The 25,854-nt window shown below is 43.3% G+C and overlaps 1 protein-coding gene across 4 annotated transcripts in view; it reads left to right on the top strand.

The window, feature by feature from the left end:
• Mapkap1 (MAPK associated protein 1) overlaps positions 1-25,854 on the top strand; it is a 211,840-nt gene that overhangs the window by 122,983 nt on the left and 63,003 nt on the right. For all 4 annotated transcript variants that reach the window (XM_055600538.1, XM_055600536.1, XM_055600537.1 and 1 more), the window contains one exon: positions 605-714. In XM_055600538.1, the coding sequence (XP_055456513.1) occupies positions 605-714 (110 nt within the window). The remainder of the gene's footprint in view (positions 1-604; positions 715-25,854) is intronic.

Genomic DNA, 25,854 nt, shown 5'->3' with positions numbered 1-25,854 from the left:
AGTTTGAGGCCTACCTGGTTTATATAGTGAGACCCTGTCTCAGAACAAACCAAAATAACAACAAAAGACAGATGGATAGACCGATATTCTACTAGATAGCTAAGAAGAGCCTTTTCTTTTTCTCTGAGGCACCGAGGGGCTTATGTATGACCATAGTGTCTGCCTGTAGTGGCATCTACTGACATTAGTCAGGTTCTGTCAGTTGGCAGTCTCCACTGCCGGATTTGGCTCCTAAGCTAAAACTGGGAATCGTGCACCTTCTGAGCTAAGCAGACCAGTAGGTTTAATATGCATTAAATTAGAGAAGCCTGCACCAACCTTGACCTTGGTTCACTCGGTGCTACTTTTATTCCCATGCCCTCACAGACAGTGTTTCTGTGCACAGCCCTGGCTGTTGTGGAACTCACTCTGTGACCAGGGTGGCCTTGAACTCAGAGATCTACCTGCCTCTGCCTCCTGAGTGCTGGGATTAAAGCGTGTGCCACCACTCCTCGGCAGATTTCTTCAAAATATTCACTGGCATTATCTGTACTATTGCTTTGAAGCTTTCCAAGGTGTAGTGGAAGTTGTAGTGATAACTCTCTATGCTTGTCTTTTCCTCCAGAAATGCTGCTCATGGGTTCTCCCTTATCCAGGTGGACAGCACAAAGGTCACCATGAAGGAGATCTTGCTAAAAGCAGTGAAGCGAAGAAAGGGATCCCAGAAAACTTCAGGTGGGTTAGTTAAATTATACAGTGGTAGCAGAAGCTAAACAGTTAGTTAAAAGGCTCCGTGTGTGTGTGTGTGTGTGTGTGTGTGTGTGTGTGTGTGTGTGTGTATTTGGGTGCATGTGTGCATGGGTGTGCATACATGAGGGCGTGTGAATGCACACACATGTGTTATCTGGCTACATTGTTTTGGATCTTTTTTTCCTAGAAATCTGATTAGCAAGACTGATTTAGGAGGGAAAATTACTTTTAAAGCTTCCTCTAGGCCTCAGAAAGAACTGGGTCAGTGGCATATATGAGAAGAACATGTTCAAATCAATGATGGCCAGTCCATCATTAATAATTTTGTGGTAAATTAAGACAGAGCTATTTGTGTTTGCCATTAGTTAATGTACACCCGTCTTAAAATCTAAATCAAGGGTTAGAAACAGCTTAGTAGCAGAGTGCCTGTCTAGCATGTGTATGGATGGTCTTGGCTTCCATTCCCAGCACCACAGAAATCAAAACAAAACCTCAAACTTGAATTCCTGCTTCTAATTTCATGTTTTCACACAGGTTTACAAGGGAGTACCTTCATTTACTATGATTCAGGATATGGGGGTTAGGAGGACATTCTTTTCAAATTTTACTAAATGAGGGCAATCTTATAAAAAGGTGGTTTAAAAAAGATAAATTGTTTGATGCACCCATATAGCTATTCATCTCTAACTCCTCATTAACTAGCTTTTTGGGGTACAAAGTAGGCTTGTGCTATTAGATATGATATTTAAAGGATGTAGAACACAAATATTACCAATATTCAGGAACAGTTATTTTCAAGAATAAAGATTTGTCTATAACAGACTACTGTATTAACAGACTACTCTCAGCTCATATATGGCAAGTCAAGTGTCTTAGCTTTGTAAGTGAAGAGACTTCTTAAATACCTTTGAGCTCACCTTTTGGAAAGGAAGAGGGCATTGCTCAGCTTGAAGAAAATAGTTGTGTTCTCTTTTTAAGGGGAGGCATATAATCTGTTCCAGATTTAATTAGCTATCTTCAGATGAAAGCTGAAGTTTTAATAAAAGTTAGAAGAGATAACACAGTGAAGGACACGGATGAGCTGTCTCAAGGCCATATTCCAGGGGAACGATAAGAGCTGTAAAAAATGGCAGAGGAGAGCAATTGAATGGAGCAATGAAAATCTGATTCTCATAAAAAAGAGAGAGAGAGAGATGCTGGTAGGGGCGGTTGTAGATGAGACCTGCTAGCGTCTGCAAGCAATTTGGAAGCTTGCCAGGAGTCATTGTTCACCCTCGGCTGTGGCGGCTCCGTCCAGATGTGCCAACTGCACGTTTCGGCTTTTGCCAGCTGACTGCGCCGTTTGATAACCAGCTCTCTGGATGCCCATCACTGGCCGCAGAGATAGAATTAAATGATGATGATCTTCCCACAAGTTGGGAGAGGAAACAATGCATATAAATCTTGATTTCATCTCAGCGTGAGAAGTCTTTATCCATCATCACTCATAATGAACAAGTCGTTAGCTGGGATGAATGGTGCTCTGCTTTTTCCAAACACCTCTTTTGTTCATTTTTTGGGTGACTTTTATCTATTGCATGGGGGTCAAACCTCTTTGCATTTAGGGGATGATTGAAGAGGCACAGCCTCTCCATCCCAGGGGAGAGAAGATGTTTGGGGGTTCCAGGTGCCAATCTAATAGCTTTTAAATAGCTTCAGATACTCAAGGGTATTTAATGAACACTTACTCTGTAGAATCAGGGGTCTTTGCTCTGTAAATTTTTTACATAATAGTGAATTTTGTAATACAGTTCTTTATATTCAAGAATGCATTGTTTTTTGAGTTGTCTAGGAAGGAGATGGAACTTAAGCCTTCTCGATAGAAATTATGCTGCCAGTGACATGTGTTTGTTTGTTCATTTGTTTGTCTGTTTTCAGAATGCAAAATCCCAGTAAACTTATGGGAGATACAGTTGAGCCAGTGTCTTTCCTTCTGTCTGCAGCCATCTCTTGTCCAGTCTTTAATTTGTTTATGTGTATTAGTTGTGCTTTCAGGGAACACATGCACACTGGCATGTGCTTCTTTATGCTCACCATTGCATATACACCCTTGCCATTTCCATCAGTTTTGCCGTATCCTTGGCAAAAGCTTGGGATTTGTTATCCAAAATGCAATGATCTGTATTATTTATTCCTATTCATACTCCTGAAGCTGATTGAGATTAATACATTTATATATATTGCTGTACATTTTCTTAAGTCAAGAACCATTTTAATGTAAACCTTTCTAATTGCTTTAAGAGTCTGGTCTCAGAATTTGAAAGGTCACCAGCTTGGCAAAGATTTATTTAGGGTTAGCACAGAAGAGGTGGTGTTCATGTTGTGGTTTGAACTTTGTACTGGGGAATGGGCTTCTTTTCAAAGGTGACTAAGGAACTGAAGAAGACCCTCTTTATCATAGAGAGAAGAACATTTACTTAGTGAAAACTATTGTTGCCCACACAGAGCTAGGAGATACTTAGACTTTTTCTATTATCTCAGGAACTCGCTTGTGAACTTGATGGGAAGCTATCAAGTTAGAGAGCTGCCCATGCTAAGCTCTGGCACAGTGACCTGCTCAGTCTATGCAAGAACATTCCCCATGAGCCCCTTGGCTGGGACAGGGTTTGTGTGTTCAGCTTTTTCCTCAAGCAACGCTAGCCTGATGGATTGCACTTGTCTCCCTACCACTGTTACTTAGCTCAAGTGAGAAGAAAGGAAATGACACTCGAAACAGAGGAACATGTGAGTACTGTGTGAAGTACACAGTGGCTGGTCAGAGAGCAAGATCTGAGGAACCCTGACTCCTTCCACAAACACACTGAGCTTCTCTTGGCTTTAGCCTGACCCTGCTATTATTTATTTAATAATAGCAGCAGATGAGGAATTTGAATGATCCATTATGAAATCAAGTTGTGAACTAAATGACAGTCTCTAATATTCCTGTCCTTCCCTCTGGTACTTACTTAGTTTCTTTTCTTTTCATTTTTAAAGTAGTGGGTATTGAGAAGAAAAAAAACATCATTTTAAATATATGGTTTTGTTAAAGAAAACCTTTGGTTCTTTAAAATAATTTTCACTTTTTAGGATAGATAGTACTTATACTTTAGAAGTTTATAGAATTTTATAGAAAAGAGTAACTTTTGTAAAGTCTTGACTTGCATTGCTCGTAATTATTTCATCATTTCTTCAAATCATAACTATTAATGAACACTCGGAGGGGGTGCCTATTAATATTTATGTACTGAACTATAGTGATCTTCTCACAGTGTATTCCAGTCAGATCTCTGGGAAGGCACATCTTTAAAGCCTATTTCTAAATGTCTCTTAAAGTTTTTAGTTTTTCATTTTATTACTGATCTACTTGATATCTGGACTCTCCTTGCATTGGTGGCAAGTGCACACTATTAGAGCAAATAGAAAATAGAGAGTAAATTAGACAAAGTGCATTCACTAATTTTAACAGTTGGGTAAAAGAGTTTTTGACACAGTAAAGAATAGATCACTGTCAGATCCCTGGATTTAGTCAGTGAAATATACTAACTTGTCATTTACTGACTAAAGGCGTTATTCAGTTTCTCTGTCAGGATCACCCTTATGATTGTGACCTTTGACCTTGTTGGTATTTTGTTTATTGCTGTTGCCTTAATACTGTTGTCCACCAGCTGTTACCAGTCTCCTGAAGCATGCTGATGTGACAGAGATGCTACTGAGAAATGGAAGCATATAACTTTCAGTTGCACACTGACACAGACATACATGTGCCTCCCAGTGTACAAGAGGAAGACTTAGAAGTAGAATTTGCCCAGAGTAGAGTCTGTGTGGCATTCTCATTTTGAAATGGGGCCATTTTTCTGTTACCTGCTGAAAGGAACAGGAGAGCTTGCTAACTTTTTTTTACTGACCCCATTCTTGCCTTTTGAAGTGTAGACATACTTTATTAGTTTGGATTTCTTTGTTTTAAGTTTTTAGAATATTAACTGATGTTCATTCCTGCTTGTCTCAGAAAATCCCACCTGGAGAAGTGTTAGCTTTGCCAAGGAGTTTCATCTTGGCCTCTTTTTTGAGAGTCAGAAGCAACATTTGCCTGTCCAGTTTACTGTGCTTCACTTACTGCATCTCAGGCAGTGTTCCCTGAAGTGTACTGGGAGGGGACAGTGGTGGTGGAGGTAAGCAGCCACAGACAGTGCAGGGGATTTTGTGTGACAGACAGATGATTGGGTTCTTCAGTTCTCCGTTAAAAATTCACGTACAACCTGCATATTGACCCAGGCATTGGAAGCTACATTGGAAATGCTTCTATTCATCACGCTCCCCTATTGGCAAGATGCTTCTTGAGTGCAAGGAGACAGTGACATAACAAGACCCTTGCCAAGGATATCCTTATACTCTAGAGGGAAATGAGACATAAGGAGTAGAGAATAAAAAGAACACAAGCAGAGGAGTTCATGCACCACACTGGAAGGGTGCTCAGGGAACTGCCCCTTCCCTAAGAAATGGGCATTTGAGCAGCCCTTTATGTGTACAGTGTGAAGACTTGAGAGGGCTCTGCGTCAAATTGGTGGCTCACCATATTTCATTGTAAGAAGAACATTCCAGTTTACTGTGCTGTTTAACTGACTCAACTGAAGTTGTAGTAAAATTGATCATTAAGAGACTTACAACAGGTGCTCACACAGTCAGCAGTCAACACATCCAACATCACAGTCAACACCATCCACTAGTCACAGAGCCACACCCCAGTCATCATCTTGGATTTTCCCATGCCAGCTCCCCATGCTACGACCATTAGCAAGACAGGTGAGTTTTACCTCTAGAGCATATCTTGAATCTGTCCTAGTCACTGTGACTTTTCATCTGAAACACTGTCACAAGTCCCAGGTTGGCTTTCCTGCCACTGCTTTTAGTCCTTTCAGCCTGTGGTCTACACAGCCACCAGAGAGACCTTGTGAAATGTGAATCAGATCATAGCTGCTCCAGACCCTTTGAGGACAACTGTCTGCATTCAGAATAAAATCCAAAGTTATAGCCATTGTGAAATACAGTGGGGTTCAGGGAGAGGAAGGAACACACACAGACTGGGAATCCAAAGAAAGGAGAGAATTAGGAGGGAAGGAAGTACAGAGTGGATGACACTCTGACCGACACAGGTCAGGCAACATTCAGCAAGGGCGAGGGAAGCATCAGAGCCTATGACCTCAGCCACAGGAGGCCTCACATTCATGCCAGACAGGCTCAGAAACTTGAATCCAAATGAATATGCTATTTATCATGGGTGTCTTAGGGCTGTTTGTGACAGGAAGGAGTTGGTCTTTATAGAAGCGGGATCTGTTGGGGGACGGGGAGCTAAGAGCTGTTGCCCTGTGTGCCTTTGTGCTCTGACAGATACCACTGTAGCACTTAAGCTGCACAAGCACACGGGGGGAGCAGGGTACATGCTTTACAGATACCACGTCAGAAACACTAAGAGAAGGGGAAACATGGCCCTCTGTGGCAGCAGGAGCTGTGGTGACTGTATAATCGGAAGCTTCCAGGCCTCACTTTCCTTTGCTCTGGGAGAAGCTAGTTAGATTTCCACAGCAAGTGAATGGCAAACCTAAATTAGAGCCCAGGCTTCTTTGACCTCAAAGCCCATACTCTTTTTATTTGTGCCATGTTGCTTATTAGAACCCTAATGGGAGAACAAATTTAAAATTCTGTAAACAGAGATGTTCGTTGATTGTGAGATCTAAATGCACTAGGGAAGAGCAGCATTTAGAGGAACCCCGTGGTGAATCTCAACATAAAGCCAGGAATTCTTTTTGTAATTGCACAGCTTGTCTGTATTGGTGTCAGTTCTAGTGTTTTATGTCTAGCTTTCTTAAAGCAACATACACCTGGCCTGAACTGCCCTATTAGAAAGGGAAAAATCAGGGGATGATGTTTGGGGATATGGCTCAGTGGTAGAATACTTTCCAGGAATATGGGAGGCCCTTCCTATCATCTGTACCACAAGAGGTGGGCCACATATATGTAATGGAGTCAAAATTTTAACACTTGAGCCTGAAATGCTCTGTGATGAACTTTTGGGAACTCAGGTGAGCATAAGTATCTTCTGTGTAGGCTTGGGCAGAGTCCTACTTCATGTGGAATTGTAGCCCAGAGACCCAGTGCCCTTTCTTCTATGGAAATAAAGCTTGTAAGCCAGGGACTTATATGCAGGTTCCTGTGCTGTAGCAGATATTTCTGAGAAGGGACATGGGACCATCTAAATGGTGACTGTTTGTTTTCTGCAAAAGGTGATAATTTCTGCAGACAACTACTACTCGTTATTAAAAGAAAAAATAATCATGCTGATGCCATTCATGCATGGGAGCTGAGTAAGAAATAAAGATTCAGCATTCGGTGTCTAGTGACCCTTCGGGAAAATGCTAGAGTAAATTAGGATTGCTGGGTGTTTAAATGTGTAACGCAGAAGTGCCCCAGGCAAGAAGCTTGCAGTTAAATATTCCTCCCTGACACCTTTCTCTGCCTCTTTATCTTGTTGTTTCATCTCACCTGAGCCTCCCTCTGTCTGGAGTGCTCTGAGACTCCTGATGGATCTTCTCCAGTATAGAGCAGAGCACGTTAAAGATGGCATTGCAGTCAACTATTTTATCCAGAAAGCCTGGAAATTTAGAGAATTTATGTCAAGCAAAAATCTTTTGGAACCACTTTAGAGACCCAATTATTTTAGAAGGGTGTTATGAGCTCTCACAACTGCCACATCAGAGCGACTTGAAATATATCATTCGCCAAAACTGCATTTGACCAGCACTTACTCTTCCTACTAGTCGCTAATCTTTCAGAAGTTCCTTTTCCATTACAAAATCTATTCATTCACTTCATCCAGGGCAGTCACAGCACGGATTAGATTAATGAAAAGGCAGAATGAAAGGAAGAGAGAAGATACACACTGACTGTGTGGTGATACTGAGGTATACACAGCTCCAAGAGAAGGAGCCCTCTCCTGGGCCCACTGGGGATTTAGCTTTAGCTCGCAGGAAATATTATTGCACTACGAGTGCATTTTCATGGTAAGCTGCTGCCTGGTTGTAGAAATGCGTAGAAGGTCAAAGAGTCTGCTTAGAATGAAAGACTGACCAATTTGTGAGATGTCCTTACCCTTCTGGACTCACTCCCCTTAGCTCTGACATCCGGCGGGTTAGTAAAGACTGAACCATATACTGTATGTACTTAAGCAAGGCATGGCTTTTGGGGTGCCACTTGGTTTACAAATGTCATCAAATGGTACATCAGTGCCAATGCCACACTGGAAAATCACAGGAAAAGAAATACTAAAATGTGGTAAATCTCCTAGCAGAAGCATTGAAGGTAAGGAACTACAGTGACAAAAACTACTGGGTGGGGCAAAGGCTTGGAGAGGAAATGCTCTGTAGTCATTTCTTTGACGTCTGATTGAAGATTAACTAGGACTCTGCTGTGTGGCTAAATGAGAATATCTCAAGCAGAAGAGATGCAGGCAAAGAACAGAGACACCTCACATCATGAGAGCAGTAAAGTGGCCTTTGAGCCTAGGCCTGTGCCAGATCTGAGTAGGGGAGCTGTGTTGGTAAACACAGACTGGAGGAAGTGGGGTTATTTATTAGGGCTGATGATGGAGCAGGTTGAGTGTAGGCAGTAGGGATTTCCTGACACTCAAGAAGCTCGCTGATTAGCTAGCAAGGCAGGCAGATAAACAGACAGCTATACTGCCATGAATGTAAAAAGCAGAAGGTAAGTACAGAACCAAAGTGTGTGAGGGATGGAGACCTCCATCCAGTCTTAGTGCATTGGAGAAGATTGTCAGCATGTGCTTCTTGGTAGAGACTAGAGGAACATGAGGAGACACAGGACCGAATGCTTAGGCTGGTGTTCTTCCCACTCTAGGAGGAGGGTAAGGTGCTCACTGGGAGCTAGGTCATGGTTGTGGAGCATCATGACAGCTTTATTGTGATGGCAAGAGGGCAGCATTGAAAGGGAGGCAGTCTAACCGGGGTTTCTTTTCAAGCACTCGCGGTGTACATTTTGCCAGGTAGATTAGAGAGCACAGAACTTAAGGGGAAGACATGGATGTAGAGGCTCCTGAGGAAGTAGGACAGCAGATGACGGAGCCCTGGATGCAGTGTGTAAAACACTGTGTTCAGGGAGGAGAGGCAGGACACCATTCAGAATCTCACTATTTTTCTGGAGCTAAAATACGGTTGGGAGCATTGGAGTGGGTTGAAGCTGCAGCCTGAGCTCCTGGAGCTGATCTCAGGAGACAAAGGTATAAGATGGCCATGTCAGTTACTGTGGAAAACATTTTGGAGGAGTGTCCAGCAAAAAGTGTGTAGTTTACTCAAATTTCCTTTTGAGGTTTTACTCAGTTCACATAAAGATAGACACACAGACTGGAGTTTTGTGGGTACATATGGTCCCTGGTTTTTGTTTGTTTGTCTTATTTTACTTTGAAAAAGCTTAACGTTTATTTATTTTGTATGTGTCTGTATGAGATGTGTGCATTGTACAGTGCACATGTGAAGGTCAGAGGACAACCTTTTGGGAATGAGTTCTCTCCTTCCACCTTCAAGTGGGTCCCAGGCATTGAACTCAGGTTGCCAGACTTGACAGAAAGCACCTTTACCTGCTAAGCCATTTTGTTAGCCCTCATTTTTACTAATTATTTATATATTGGGTTCTTTGAGAAAGGATCTCATTATGTAGCTCTAGCTAGCCTGAAACTCACTGTGTAGACCAGGCTAGCCTGGAACTCATAAGAGATCCACCTGCCTATGCCTGCTAGGATTAAAGGCATATGACACAGTGCCTGACCCTTTTTGCTTTTAAGTCACTCTTGTCTGTCAAGGCAGCTCATGATAAATGAGAGGTGTCTATGTGATTTTGAACATGTATATGATCTTATGTCTGCTTTTTTTATTCACACAGCAAGCATTATTCTGTATGAAAATGATCATCCTTTTTTGTTTTTCTAGTTAAATATGTTTAACCAAACAATTATTTAGATTATTTCTCACTTTTCAGTGTATAAAACATGAAGTGATCAGTCTCCTATGGCTATTTTTTGCATATTTGTGCTAGACTTTAAATAAGGGATTGCTTTCAGTGGTTTGCTTACTGAAAATATTGAGGGCTGGCAAGGTGGCTAGTGAGTAAAGTACCTGCCACACCCCCATAAGATCTAGTTGTATGCCTCTGTAACTCCAGCACTAGCAGATGGTGACAGACAGATCCCTGGAGCTCACCTGCCCAGCTTCAGTAAGAAACCATCTCAAAGATGAGAGCAATGAGGAAGATACCTAATACTGACCACTGGACTCCACATCTCTCTCTCTCTTACACACACACACACACACACACATATACACACACACACACACACACAGAGAGAGAGAGAGAGAGAGAGAGAGAGAGAGAGAGAGAGAGAAAGGTCATCTTTTAAGCAGCTGTTGTACGTCCTGTCACTCCTGGAGAATGGAGATTAAGAACCTGCCCCACAGCTTACCAAAATTGACTTCTACCGATCTTTCAGCTTTTCCAAACTGATAGATAGCAGTTATTATCTCATTTTACTTTGTATATCTAAGGCTTTGGTGTATTGAGTATTTTCAAATGTGTTAGTAGCCGTTTCTCTTTCTAAACGATGCTACCACTTAAGATGGACAGTGAGTTCTTTTAAGGGGAGAGGGGATCAAGAGAAACCTGACTTTCATAACCTGTAAAACATATCCTATAGTGCAAAATAGGGTTTTCCCTACCTGCCTTTCCTCTCTGCCCAGGCAGCTGTAAAGTAGCGTATGCACACATGGTGGTATCCAGAGACACATTCCAGGCCAGGCAAGTTTGCTTGTTTGCCTGCTGGCCTTTTAATCCATTCACAAAGCTTTGGTGCTCAGACTTTCTGTCTGGTAATTTACCAGAATTCAGTTCTGTTTGTTTGAGACCTTATGTTACTTCCTTCCTTTATCATTAAAACTATCGTAAAACACAGATTTTCAATGAAATGTTTATTAAATACTTCCTTCAGTCTGGTATATGTACTAGCACTTAGAAAGTGCATCACACACTGGAACTTAGAGATGGAGACAACATTGTCACCCCTGAGCAGCTTTCTTTTGGGAAGGTATGTCTAAGGACGCTGCTGGCAGCATTATAAACAGCACTGGTACCAAGGGCAACTGTAGGGGGCTAATGGGGACCCTGCATCATTCCTTGCCATGTGCCTGGTGAGAAAACTCCTAGAAGTTTCTGGAAATGGTAGCGAGTGGGGAGAGGCTGCAACCAACAATCAGTGTCACAAAGTGGGGATGACTAATTTGCCGAGGAGGCCGTTGAGACGGATGTTTAATTAGCTGAAGTCTGAGTGGATAAATTGGGAGAGGACTGCCTATGCAGAGAGGTGCCTTTTCCCACATCTCTCATTTAACTGTTGTTTTTGTTTTTTCTCATTACCATTTTCTTTTTTTTTTTTTTTTAAGTAGTGTCTTTAAATTAGGGGGAAAGGAATAGAGAGGAATACCAAAAATGACTCTGATGGAGACTGAAAATTTACAGTATTCCCAGCATTTTTATATTTAACCTTTACAAAAGACCTTGTGACCTGGGATGTATGCTTTTTCATTTTCATGGTTGTGAAAAAGGTGATGGGATTATGTATGCACATCTGTGCATGTGTGTTTAAGTATGCACACGTATTTGTACTATTTGTGAGTGTTGATAATGGGTAACATAGATGAAATTAGATTCTTAAGCTCTGTGTGCTTTTTCTCAACCACAAAATTTCCTCACTTAAAATGAAAGGCTGTTGAAAGCTTTCTGGACTAAGGGCAATAGAGTGTGTGTTGACACAAGTAAGGTCAGGAGCTGGGCTGCATAAGCATAGGAGAGCAAATGGCATTTGTAAAGTTTGTGCATATCACTGTGTGCAAATTTTGTCTAAAAGTAAAAAGAATTGTAAACATTGTATTATAGTTAATTATTTGACTACAGAGTATATTAAATATACTGCTCTCTGTCTTACTTCAAAATACATTTCAAAATATGGCTATGGGGGTAAATACTTGCTAGAACAAATATAGCCAAGTATTAGTTACGGAATGTAGTAGTAGGTATGTGGGGTTTTGTGTGTGTGTGTGTGTGTGTGTGTGTGTGTGTGTGTGTGTGTGTGTAATTCTCAGCTTTTCAGGGCTATAGAAAATTAATAATAACATAGATGGGGAGCTGTAAGCACAGGGAGCTGAGCTCAAATCTCATGTAAAAGGCTAGATGCAGCTGCACATGCCTGTAAGTCCAGCACTGGGAAGCAGAGACAGGCAGGTCTCAAAAGTAAACAGTGAGTTTCTGGGTTAATGAGAGACACTTTCAAGCTAGTAAGGCAGAAAGCAGCAGAGGAAGATGGTGTGGGGTGTTTTATTTTTTTATGTACATAATATATTAATTAACATCTGAGGTCATGGTTTCTTTTGTCTTCCATTGGCCTGTGGCTTAACTTTACACAGAAAGTTACAGTGTGGTCATAATTATTACTGCTTATATCAGTACTTGCCAAACTTACATTTTAGTTACTAAAATACTTTTTATTGGTTGTTATTTTCACGTTATATATGAGATGACTAAAGCTCAGAGAGGCTACAGAAGTTACCATGGTCACAATAACAGTAACGGATAATCTGGGACCTAAACCCACATGTCCCAGTGTTGTCCTGTCTACCATGGACTACATGGTATTTCCTCCTGCTAGGTTAGTTTCAGGACCCACAACTCAGGGGAGACAGGTACACAGTCTGCTTCATTCCAGAATGGGAGTATAATTCTGTAGGAAAAGCCTAGACTTTGGAATTAAATCCCCATAAGTCATCAGCGGCACCTCTCATAAGCCATGAAATGAGGCAAGCCATCAAACCCTTCTAGCCTCAGTTGTACTCTCTGAAAAGGTTGTAGGGTTACTGGGTGCTTACAAAAATACTTTAATCCACAGAAAGTACACAGTCAGTGGAAGTCATCTCTGTCACGAACATGACAGGTGCACCCTTAGACCTGGATTTCTCTGGAGCTTTGCTTTACTTTTCTTTCCGGTCCTGTGACATGGCCTTTGCCAATAACTTTCTCTTTTCCAGTATGTTAAGTCCATAGAAAACTTAACATGATATAGAAGGAGCCTTTATATTGTGCTTGAGCTTGAGGCTCCTGGAAGCACCCTTTCCTCATAACAGTTGCCTTTTCCTAACAAGGATAGCCATGCCATGATAGAGGAGGATTGATCAAAGGCTTCTTTATCATACAACTGTGTCATCAACTTTCTGTGCCAGAGAATCTAGAGGTCAAGCCAGGAAAGTGGAGCTGCCAGAGACCTTATTTACAAGTGACCTTTGCACACTCCTGTGGTAGTGGTTTAGCACCTCCCAGAGTGGTTGCTGCTTCTCAGGAACTGATGCACAGAGAGGACCTTGGTGAGAATGACTGTATAATTATGTGCAGAGAGGTTCAGAGAGCTGGGCCTGCCTCCGGGAAACGTATGGATCTTCCCCAGCACAAGCAAAAGAACTTTTCTCCAGGCCTGCCAGCCTTCTGGTGAGCCTGTTGCCAGATGGACGAATTCTTCCTCTGCCAAAATTGAGTTTAGCTACTTTGCATAAAACCACTCATAGAGCTAGCCCACCCCAATAGACTTCTCCATGACCAGCCAAGCATCCTCAGTCCTGACCCACTGCTTACAGAGGCCTGACATGAGAGCCATTTTCCTCCATAAGCAGTTTAGAAAGCAGCTTTTGGCAGCTGTGTGTGACAGCATAGAGCTCTTCCTTTTTGGTCAGTTGCAGATAGAAGAGCTTTCTGCTGTATATCTGTAGTTGCTGTGGGCACCACATTGTGAAATAAAGGAAGCTGGGATCCCAACACTTGAGAGGTGGAAGCAAGAAGATCAAGAATTCAGGGCCAGCCCGGGCTCCATGAGTCTCTCAGAAACTCAAAGGAGATGAGGCAGGGGAAGATTAGCTAGTCAATGAGGCTATTTCTTCTTTGTCTTACTGTGATGATGTCTGGAGACAAAGATAGTTTACAACCAGGCCAGCAGCATTGGGCTTGCTCCAGGAGGCAGGTGTCATCCATACACACCTCTATGACTTCCTAGGTCACAGGATGCAGTGAGTGAGGTGTGTGGATGTCACTGTGTCATCAAACCAATTTTCCACAGAGGAAGCCAGTGTTCCTCTACTGTTGTGGGAGATGCATGGTAGCCTTGAAGCTCTTCAGTATTCCCATAGACCATCACCACTAAGTCACTGAAATGCCAGCACAACTTGAGCTTGCAAGGTTTTTCTCTGTTTAGTAGTAGAACAATGTAAATTAAGATGAAACACAATTTAAGTCAAACAGACAAACAAACTGCTGAGTCATATGGATTTCTCAAACAGCAGGTGTCAAAAGCCTCCTTAGCACTCAGTGTTCCTTCCGACAGTCTCTCTTGGGCCAGGCAGAGCACAGGGAAAACAGCGCCTGTCCTCAGTGCACATTCTAGTGAGAAGAGAAAGCAGGTAAAGGTAAAAGTGAAGCAGCAAGATGCAGGGACAGCAGTTTTTGCTTGTAGCTTCATGAGTCCTTCTGTGTTCCAACTGACCTTACTTTCTCCTTGTTCCCATGAGCCTTCTGTCTTGTCCACCAGCATTGGGCAGGGCAGCAGGAGCTGGGCAGACTCTTAAAGAGTAAGTGACTCCACCTGGACCAGCAGTAGCCAGGAAGGAGGCCAGGCCTCACCTCAGCCTTGCAGCTGAGAACATGTGTCCAGCATCTTGGCCTTGCAGCAGAGGACCTGGGACTGACACCAGTGATATGCTGATCTTGCCAGATGCTGATGATTACCTTGCAAAAGACAAGTATGGCTGGCTCCTCTTCTTTGGGGACAGGGATGTTGAACTTAGTTAAGTAAATTAATTATGTAAAATAAAAGCTTCCTGTGAATAATAATGATTTCCTTTTGTTTTGTCAGGACCACTCCTGGCCCAGAGGTAGTGGCTGATACATTCTGTAAAATCAACGAGAGAGCTGGCTTGTGACCTACAGCCTCTTCACTGGATGCTGGCTCAGGCCACAATCTTGCTTAGGTGCATTTTCATTGTGAGAGACTAAGCTTTTTCAGAGAATTGAACCATTAAATGGACACTTAAATATCTTTGAATCAAAAGGCTGTACACATCACTTAGTGTTGCCACCCAGATCCCATGACTGTGCATGTGTGAGTGAGTGTGTGTGTCAGCTTTCATCAGGAGCCAGATGAGCATGCCACAGCCAGGTACTTGGCACAGCAGAAGGAATCGCTGTGCATACCATGTACGGAAGAAATGCATAGCAGACTCACTTTCTAGAGGCATGACAGAGGGGCAGGGAAACATAGCCTATGTAGTTCTCTTCTGTGGAGGACATTGGTAGATACTGTCTAATCTAGATGACCACATTTAAAATCACCTAGTAAAAGTATAAATAGACAATCTGAAGGCAAATACTAGAAGAAACATCCTAAAAACTTAAATTAACTTCCTGTGAGGTGGAACTTGGGAGGATGGGGTCTCACTGTGGTTTGCCCTAGGACTTGGGTTTTGTTTATTTTCAGATTGTTCATGACCTTTGATGAAAGTAAAAATAGATTTTTTTTTTTTTTTTTAATAAAGAAAACAGCTTCCTTTCAAATTCTGCAGTTCAAAAAGATTTCTCCTTTTCCTCCTTGTATGGACTTTCTCTGTTTGGAAACTTCGTTTCCCCTAAAAGCTACCATCCATTTTATCGGTTAAATGTCAGGTTTCTGTGAGAACATCATTAAATAGTTGCTTCCAGTCATAAACATTTCCAGACTTTGTGAAAGGAAATGCTGTATGAGCATACCCATCACATTGTGACTTGGCCAGCATTACATCTCTCTGACCTGGATTTTCCGTGGGTTAAAGCACAAGCTATTAGCCTAATATTTGTTCCCATTCTAAGAATGACTAATACCTCTAATAGAAATGAAAACAGCTGCTTTTCCATAGCAGTGGAGTAGCAAACAGCTGTCACATGTACATTTTGACATCCTTTTTTCTTTTTAAAACTGGGACAGAAATGAGTTTACTGGATCTACTGATCTGGCTCATCACGCCGACTAACTTCTGTGGAGAGGTAGAGAAGAGGTCATAGAAGTCCCGTCAAGATAGAGTATAGGTATCCCACGATGCTTGAGTATACTTAGAATGAAAACTCTGTGGTGAGAATCTCTTGTACCAAGAGCTACACTGCTGCCTTTGCCAACGAGCCTGAGCACCAGCAGGCAGCCATTGTTGAAGACATTGCCGAGTGCCACTCTGTGTCCTGAGAGCCTGGAGTGCTGCCTTCTCCACAGCTTTAGTATGTGTAGGGATGGCTGCTGTGTGAGAAGAGGGTCTCCTTTGGCATGAAGCCTTTATCCTGCACACTGGGTGACCTTGGACAGGCCTTTCTACTCTGAGCAACTCTGAGCACTTTGGCCAATTCAGTAAAATAAGACCCCAGCTGCATGATAGACTGCTGCTTTGTTCTTAGCTACAGAGGAAGGCCTGGGTTTTGGAAAGGCCACTCTTGTTCTTACTTTGCCTAGCTATCTCCTTAGTGTCCTAGCCAGCATGGCTTTCATTTCTCAAATGTGTAAGAGAAAGTAGTTAACAGTGTCTTCTTCGTGGCACTGCTGTGAGACTATGAGGTCCACAAAGCACTCTCCTCAACCACACATCCTCACCATGCTGTGAGACACGATAGTCCAGTCCTCTCATTCAGCTGAGACCCAGTCCCATTCACATTCTATGCTTCAGCATTGGCTTCCGGTCCTGTGTTGGTTTTGTCTATGCTTTTGATGGCTGTAATTACTTTGAGACTTGGGAGACTATAACTGCTAAGCGATCTCAGCTTGAATTAAGTCCCCAGGAGGTACAGCCCAGAACATGGGCCTCTGTCTGCCCAGCTGCTCACTTGAGCTTGTCCAGAGCTGTGAGGCCCTTGTCAGAGCAGCAGTGAGAACACAGGAGTGCACGTGTTGGCCAGACCTGGCATTCCTCTGGAGCACCCTGATAAGCAGAAGGGTTAAATGCAGGAGAAACTTTTGTCATAAATTTTCCTTTCAGCAGGCCTTCCCAGGGAGCATCTGACATGAGCTGGGAAGAGATGCTGATTGGCCTGGGAGTCAGCTGAAGGAGACAGGAACTGCAGTGGAAGCTGCTGGATTTACTGTTATTAGCAAGGCAAATGGAAAGCCAGCAGGGCAGCCAGCTCCTAGATAATAGATGAAACCAGAAAGAGAACTCCCAGAAAGGAAAATGGCTGGCAGCCATGATCCCTCAGCTGCCATTTTTCTATCATTCTAACCTTTTGTTTTGCTTGTCACACAGGGAAAAGCATACCTAAACTTCTTAGTTATGTCACAGTTAACCTAAAATAAAACAGGATATAATTTCTCTTTTCACCTGTTTGATAGCATGAGAGCTAGGCACAGCAAAGTATGCTGAACTTCTTCATTGATCACTGTGTGCCAAGCTGAGCCCTTTACCTGTGTTGGTACCTCATTTAATCATTGCAGTAACCACTTATATTACAATGTTACCATCCCCAGCGTAGAGACAGGGAGCTGGGATTTGCAGTTGAGCATTAAGGGCTACCCAATTTAGTGAGAGATACTATAGCCAGAACCCATGTGGCTGTATGCACATCCTGGCTTGAAACAAGCTCCACTTGGTACATGGTTGTTGAAAGAAAGATGGGACAGGCAGAAAAGAGTACTGCTGCCAGGTGGGACTGATGTTTGAAAAGTCTGTGGGAGAAGGTGGCATATTCTGGCACCAGAACCAAGAAAGCAAGTAATGTTTAGCATCCAGGGACAGCTGCACAGAGACTCACATACTAATACAGGGCTAGGCCACAGGGGCAAGCAGTAAGCAAAAGTCTCTTCGTCAGAATCACCTCCTAAAAATGCCTTTAGAAACAGTTCTTGGGGGCCTACATAATGTTTCTCATGAAATCATACAGTTAGCTTTTTATTCTCTAGTATTAGAACATACAAAAGCTAGGAATGAATAATTTCAGGTGGTGAAATCAAACTTGGGCAGAGAGATGCTCAGAGTTTAAAATGGGCTGGAAAACTGAGACATCACCATCTGCCCAGTTAGCTTGGTCGGGCATCACACATTGACCAAGTTGCATCATTTCAAAGATTAATAAGCCAGTCATTTGTCGAGCTGTTGAGAATCATGGCAAGTGGAATTTCCACACATTATTTACATTGTTTTCCTGGTCAGGTCATTCCCTGTCTTTTCCTTTATTCTTAACCAGCAAATACAGTTCAGTTCGCATATATGTATAATTCATGCACAAGGAGATCCAGGCATATAGATGCCATCAGAAGACAGGGCAGGATTTCAGAGAAGCACACTGAGAACATGCTGCGAACTAAGCAGGGCACCTGGCCTGAGGGCAAGGGCCATCACCTAAGTGACACATTGAAGGCCAAGCCAGGTTGCTGAAGATGAAGCCTTGCTTTTGGCCTCTAGGGATTGTGGAAATCTTGCCTGTTGTGAAAAAGGATGCAGGACAGTCTGGGAATCTGTGAAGATCTCCTTAAGGCTCAAGAGAGAGTAGTAGGTACAGATTCAGTGATGAAACCAAGGGGAGCTCATCAACACATGACCTAAGGCCTGGAATGCAGGTGCTAGGGGTGAGCAAGCAGTACAGGGACATGGATAAGGAACCATGGTGTGTACGGAAATGCAAACACATGCAATGCCTAGAGAGCAGCCCCAGAAGAACCCTTCAGAGTTTGCCTCTAGAGAGCACCTCGGATAAGTGGGTGAAGAATGGGTGACCAGAGGCTGGGAGGCAGCAACAAGACCATGATATGCTGAATGGTAAGCTTACAAGGGAAATGTGACTAGTGGGTGGAGTCAGCAGAGCTTAGGTGATAAGAACAGCAGTGGGAGGAAGACTGAGTGCCCTGTACACCCTGCAGACCCTAGAGACCAGATGCAATCTTCTTGTCTGCAGTGACTAGTTTGGGGCATGGCAACTGTGTGGAGAACAGCCGAGTAAATGTACTGTAAACATCCATTGTCACCATTAGACCATCCCGGCACAAGGTAAAAGGGTAGGTTTGAGAAATGAGGACCCAAATGTTTAGTCTTACTGTCCTATAAAATAAGAAGCCAAAACTGGATTGGGTTTTTCTGTTCCTGCAAAGATACAAGCCAGTCACTGTCAGTGGTGTTTCCCAGGGTATCTGGTAGGAGCTCTAGCAAGCCTGTGGCCAACAGCTATTGTCGGCTCTGTTTCAGGACACTGTCTTTGATGCCTGACATTACCCTCATTTTCCAGAGCAAGAGACTAAACTGCTGAGAGGATGTGCTAGACCTTAACCAGTCTCTGGCCTCAGAGGGTTTGAAGGGAGCCTTCCCGGGAATTGCAACACAGACTAGTAACTGGGAACAGTTGGCTCTTACACCTCTCAGAGAGGCTGCAAAAAGGCACAGTCTCCTTTTGTTTGTTTCTTTTCTTTTTGTCCTTAGGTGCTTGTGACCAAACTCACTAATTTCACTGGCTGTCAATGCCGTGTTAAAGAAAATGGGTTTGAGTACTGGACTGCATGTCAGAAACCTTTGCTATCACAGGAAATTCTGTCACTCTGGATTTACTGTCTGTTCCCCACAGCTGAATTCCTCAGCAGTGTGATTTAGCACCCTGGCTCCCATCAACCAGTTTTGGCATTTATTTGAATGCATTACCCTACTGGTTTCCATAAACTATTTTACAATTGTTTAAAATAAATGACTGTTTATTTCCACAGAAACCATCTGTATTTCTTTACAGAGCAACAGATAACTGTATGTAAAATTTGGTAATGTCACAGCAACTCAAGTTAAGAGAAACATATTGGGTTGAAAAATTAGATGCTTAGGGACAGTGTTAAAGGTTTCCATCCTCTAACAAGCAATATCTGAATCCTAAATAGGAAAAGAATATTTCTTTTTTTCCAGCTAATCTTAGACCTCCTGTCTCCAAAGAGAACATTTATGTTACCTGTGACAAGATGTAGGTGGTGGGCTCTTCTTACCTTTCTAGCAAACTGTGGTGATGGTAGGAGTCCCCTACCCAGAGGCTCCTAACCTCATTGGGAAGCCAATGGAGACAGAGCCCCACTCTGGAGGAAGAGGTGGTGGAGAGGGCTGACTAGGCAGGCCCCACTTCCTAAACACACCTATGTGCTGAGCTGACATGTGCCTTCCACCCCAACTAGCAAACAGTTAGAACAAGAAATCCTTTCTTTAGGCTGCTGTACCACGTCCAGAGGCTGTCTAGGCAGAGTCTGACTTTTGTTTTGTTTTGTTTTGTTTTGTTTTGTTCGAGACAGAGTCTCCCTGTGTAGCCTTGGCTATCCTAGACTCTATAGCAGGCTGCCCTCAAACTCACAGCAATCTGCCTGCCTCTGCCTCCCAGAGTACTGGGATTACAGACCTGCACCACTGTGCCCAGCTCAGAGTTTTGACTCTTACTAAGGAGAATGTTTGGAGAGATGAAATAGAGAGAGACTAGCAGAGATCAGTAGGCAGAGGCCCAAAGGGCTGGGGTCTCTTTCTGGATTACCATATCAGTATAAGGGAGGAAGATGGGGCTGGAGAGATGGCTCAGAGGTTAAGAGCACTGACTGTTCCTCCAGAGGTCCTGAGTTCAATTCCCAGCAACCACATGGTGGCTCACAACCATCTATAATGAGATCTGGTGTCCTCTTCTGTCATACAGGTGTACATGCAGGCAGAACATTATATACATAATAAATAAATTTAAAAAAATGGGAAGGAAGATGAGGAATCCGTGAGGGGCCTCCGGAGGTTCCAGCTGCTGCTGGGGACCTAAGGACTGAGTAGCAAACCAGACATCTGGATGTAGTATGAACTGTGTACCAGACACCCTTCTGTTGAGGCTTCCTGTCTGTTCTTAGATCAACCCTGAGAGGCAAGTGCTGGTGTTCCTCTTTGCTGACAGGAAACTGGGGAATAGAGGAATTAGATAACCTGCCTAAGGTTACACAGCTAGTAAGTGGTAAAGCTGCAAATTCAGGCCCAAGCAAGATGGTGCTTAGATATTAACCATGCTGTCTCAGATGTTCTGGTGTCAGCAACCCAGGGACCATTCCCCAGACAACACACCATGCATAGCAAGCTCATGGCAACTGTGAGCCTGGATTCCTGTGTCTTACCTCCAAGCTGGAATGTAAGAGGGAAGCCTGTTAGGACCTGCAGAACAGCGCGGTCTCACCCTTTGTTCTCTGTGTAGAACCCATGAGGAGAACAGGGCAGACATAGTACAGTTGCCAGACTGTTGCAGTGGCTGAAGGGAAGCCTGGTCTGGTCTGCAGCTGCAGGCCCCTGTATGAAAACCCTGTGGATAACAGCAGTCTCTGTACTCCCTTGTGACTAGCCTCTCCCCCTGGCAATAGTTGTGCAGGCTGTTCTCCCTGACAGGAGGCTCCGGTGGCCACCAGCCCTCTGGCCCAGGTGGGAAGGCTCTGAGGTTGCTAAACATCACTTTACAAATTGGATTTGAAGTGGCATATAATGGCTATGTGTGTTGAGTCTCAAAACCAAATATCAGACTCTGTAAAGCAAAGAGAAAAAAGCTACCTTCTTTGCTACTGTCTCATTCTACACCCTAGAAAACTGTAGTCAGTAGAGCTCATGTCCTTGTGCATTCTAAATGCACGTGTTTGTGGAATACATGTTATCTTATAAGAGTATACACACAAATGCATATGTGTGTTGTTGGGGTCTGATTTTATTAACATGTTAATATTTATATGCTATATATACTGTATGCCTTACTACTTTTTTTAATTAATTTATTTATTATGTTGTGTCTGCATATACACCTGCACACCAGAAGAGGGCACCAGATCTCATTATAGATGGTTGTGAGCCACCATGTGGTTACTGGGAATTGAACTCAGCACCTCTGGAAGAACAGCCAGCGCTCTTAACCTCTGAGCCATCTCTCCAGCCCTCCTTACTACTTTTTACTTAGTTACTTAACCCAGGGCCTTGTACATATTAGACATCACTCTACCATAAGGCACACACAACTCTGTTCCAACTTTTCTTTTTTTTTTTTTCCAAGACAGGTTATGTAACCCAGGCTGGCCTCAAATTCATGGTCCTCCTGCCTCAGCCTCTCAAATCCTGGGGTTATAGACATGCACCACCACATCTGGGTTTTTTGGTTGTTGTTGTTGTTTTTGTTTTGTTTTTGTTTTAAGAGCAAGGTTCCTCTGTGTAGCCTTGGCTGGCCTAGACTTGCTTTGTAGACCATGCTAGCCTTGAACTCACAGAGTTCTCCCAAGTGCTGGGACTACAGGCATGCACCAATGTGCCTGGTTTGGTTTTTGGTTTTTGGTTTAAATTTGTTCATGTATTACAGGACTCTCTCCATGGTTTATTACCTTAGTTTCTTTTTATAATAGCCATATCACATCCCAGTGTACAGGTAATGGCCTCCCACTGGCGTTGTTAACCCTGCAGTTTTCAGTATTAAGATCGTGTTTTGGTAAATACCTTTCAATATAGATCATTGTATAGTTGAACTAGTATTTCTTAGTACTGCCCACTGTAGTGGGTGCTGAGTTAGTGAATCTGAAGTACTTCCCTGTTGAAGCCGTTCTAGTGAACAAAAGCCATTCAATATTTAAGAAAGGCCTGCAAGTTCAGAGCTGTTTTTAAAGCCCCACCCCATCCAGAAAGCACCCTGTAAGGGAGGTCCCAGGTACACAGAAGTGCTCCCGCTCAGCCTACAGGTGCTTTAGGAAGGTGGTGTGGAGGAGCTCTGAACTCAGAGAGGCTGCTGAGAGGAGAGTGCAGCCAAGGTGTGCTCTCTGCTAGTCCAGCCTTGTAGCTGGTGTTCGTGAAGAAATTTGTTCTGAAGAATTATGATGCTCCCACTTTTTCTCCTACACAAAGGAGGAGATCCTGGCTGCACGCCCTTTCCTTTCCTCGCCTTGGCACCCTCTGATTGATGATTGGAAATGATGGCAATACATAAACTATTTTTCTTTTTATTTTATGACCTGGTAATAGCAGTAACATATTTCCAGTAAATGTTTTCTATCGCAATAAAAAAGTTGTAACAAGACCAGAAATGGGTATAGTTAAACCCTAAAGAAATCACACTTTCAGAACTGTGGATTGAGGCAGTAACTCTGTAAATCATTTAACATAGGAAAAGAACTCCCCTTTAAAAAAGAAAAGAAAAGAAAAGAAAAGAAAAAAAAAAAAAAAAGGCAGGGCCAGCAGCTGATTCTGGTTAACTACGTGCTGCCAACCTCCTGAGATTTTGAGTTTTGACCATCCCCCCTCCAGACAGCCTCCCACTCTGGCTTCCTGATGATTGGGCCCACTCAGTGGCTTTATCCCGTTCTGAGATGATCCATCATCTCGACCCTGTGTTGTTGCTTTCTGTTTTGCCCAAAGATCAAAACTAATGTGGGTTATAGCCTAGGAGGTTAGGCACAGGCCTAGCTCAGACATACCTTTCTCAGCCTAACCTCACCACAGGCAGATAACTGATCACTCCATGGTTGACTTTCCCTCTCTGCAGCAGAAATGACAACAGATACAGCCTTGTAGTGTTGTCTAAGATTTCAAAAACCCAAAGCACATAGAGTGCTTTGTTAAGGACAGGAAGTTTCCGTGTTGATCAGAGTCATTGTTATGCCCTGGGATTGAAGCAAATTTGACTAGTTCTCAAAAAGAACAGGTTGATAATTTTGTCAAACTTGCCCAGCAGTGTGCTAACATTTATCAACACCCTACTTTGTGGTAGGCATTGAACTGCACATATCTTTGATTATTGCATGCTGCTCTAGACCAACATGAAAAACACATTTTAGCACCAGCCTATTTCACCTTCACCTTCAAGGGTGTAGAAGCTCACAGAGGCTAGAAAGTAGCACACAGAAATAGCTGCTAAAGAATCTCAAAAGCCATGCTCCTGTAATGCAGGGCAGCCAAAGAACAGCGTTTCCCCTCCCACCTGTGGGCAAAGTCGGCCACCCCTTCTCCTTGGTTAGGTTCTGTTCCTCTCTGAAGAATGAAAGGCTCGAGCTTGTGTCCTGGATGTGCTCTAAAAATTAGGCATTTGCCAGCCTTTTTCTTAATTTCTGATTCTAGCTGACACCTTCATTAATGGTCTCATGCAAGCTTTCTGTCGACTTGAAGACTACTGTGTAAAAGTGGTTTTGCTTGTCCTATCAATAATGGTCATAATTTCCCCAATACTCTCATCAGCAGTGAATTGAGTCTTGCAGCAAAGAAATGGAACCCCCAGTGCAGTGGTTGAAAGTGATTTGTCTTGTAGACGGCGTCTTCTTTCAGTAAAATCAGGTCAGTGTGGCGCTGCTGGGCCAGATGTAAGCCTGAGACAAATGAGCTGGAGGAAATTGATCATTTGAATCTTCGTGTTGTTTCTAGCTATAGTCACTTTTTCATATCTCTTTTCTTTATTTCCATCTTTAGTAAGCTTTAACCAGTTTGATCATCAGGCAAATTAAATGTCTCCTCAGTTTGAAGCAGGCCTTAGATGAGGAAAGAGCACTCTGCCCACCTGCAGGATTGGCCTTCCCTTCACAGATTTGGGGGTTGTGTCCATCCAGTAGCGGTGTTGTTAAAACACCTGCACCCATTCCCCTTTGCACACTGGCCAGCCCCCCAGCTGGGGTTTGTTTATCACACAGACTGGCCCCTTGACCAGTCTGCTGTTCGTTGCTATGGAAAGTTAATGGGGGCAAAATTGCATTCCCAAACATTTGAACCTGGAGTGGCCAGGGCAGAACTTAGTTGATCTCTGGTGATCGGTTCAATTTAGTTACGATTTTTTGCCATTAGGCTAGGGCTGAATGATGGTGATTTGGTTGAGGCCAAATGTCTGAAGAAAATTGGCTCTCTGATAAGAGTGCTGTTATCAGAGGGGGCTACCTTCTCATTTACATTTAGATGAGTATTGATTATTTATTTACTCGGAGAAGTGAGATTCGTTTCCAATCTTATCTTTCTCGTCTCTGCTTGTCAGCAGAAAGAGAGCTAGAGCTCCTGACATCAGGCCAAGATAACAGCACTTTGTAGCAAAGATAAAAGTTGGAATGGGCCTTTTTCTAGTCTTGACTGAAAGGATAAGTTTTAAAAATTAGAACTGATGGGTCGTGCTTTCAAAACCTTTCCTGAAGGTTCTACAGTTTAACTAGGCAGGAGAATTGGATGATTGGAACAGCTCTGGCCTTTCTTCTTTTGTAATAGGAATTGTGTTTAATTTGATTATATTGGGCCATTTCACCAAGAGCAAATTGTGTATTGGCTCAGATGAGACTAAAGTGTGACCTTATTGTCATGTCAGCTTGTTCTTATTTTTATCATTTAAATTCCACACTTTCCAGCCTGCGCCTCAGAGGTGGCATAAGCTACAGTGGTCATCACTTGAATGTAGTCCTGTGCTTACAGTAAAGTCAAGTAAAAGATGAGAGCTGCCCCCAGAGGAAAAGCTGGGATGGGGCGGACACCAGGTGCTTGTGTCTACACTCCGATGTAGATGTCATCGGCTTGTCAGAGACAGCTTTGGCTGTGTTAGTCTCTCGGGATTAAGCTGAGCAGACAGGTTTGGTTTGGTGGTCTCCCTTCACCAGCCTCCTACACCAGATGAATCTCCCCAAATAGATGATTGTGTTCCCTCACCACCCTGGCAGTGTCTGTTGCTGTGAAAGAAACTCCAGATCTTGACCAGCGGTCTGCCCCAGTCCCCTTCTGTGTACCCAAGCTGACCCGGCTCCTTCCAAGCTGGATTTCGCAGAGTTATTTCAGAACTTCAGAGGAGTGCACTCCCGCAGCCTTCCCCTAGGCCACTAGTCCTCCCTCAAGGCCAGATCAGATGCTTTCCCCACAGGGAAGAGGAATGACCTGGGTTGTCCCCACTTCTGACCTTACAGCATCCTGTCACTGCCTTTGGTAAGAGCAACACTTGTTCTCAAATTTACCTGCTGAAGTGTCTCTCTGTCTCCCCCAGCCTCCCTGCGGG

This window comes from Psammomys obesus, unplaced genomic scaffold, assembly GCF_907164565.1.
Source record: "Psammomys obesus unplaced genomic scaffold, mPsaObe1.curated_primary_1811, whole genome shotgun sequence".
Classification (NCBI taxonomy): Eukaryota; Metazoa; Chordata; class Mammalia; order Rodentia; family Muridae; genus Psammomys; species Psammomys obesus.
Note: the sequence above shows the minus strand (reverse complement) of the source record. Positions and strands in the feature narration are given on the sequence as shown.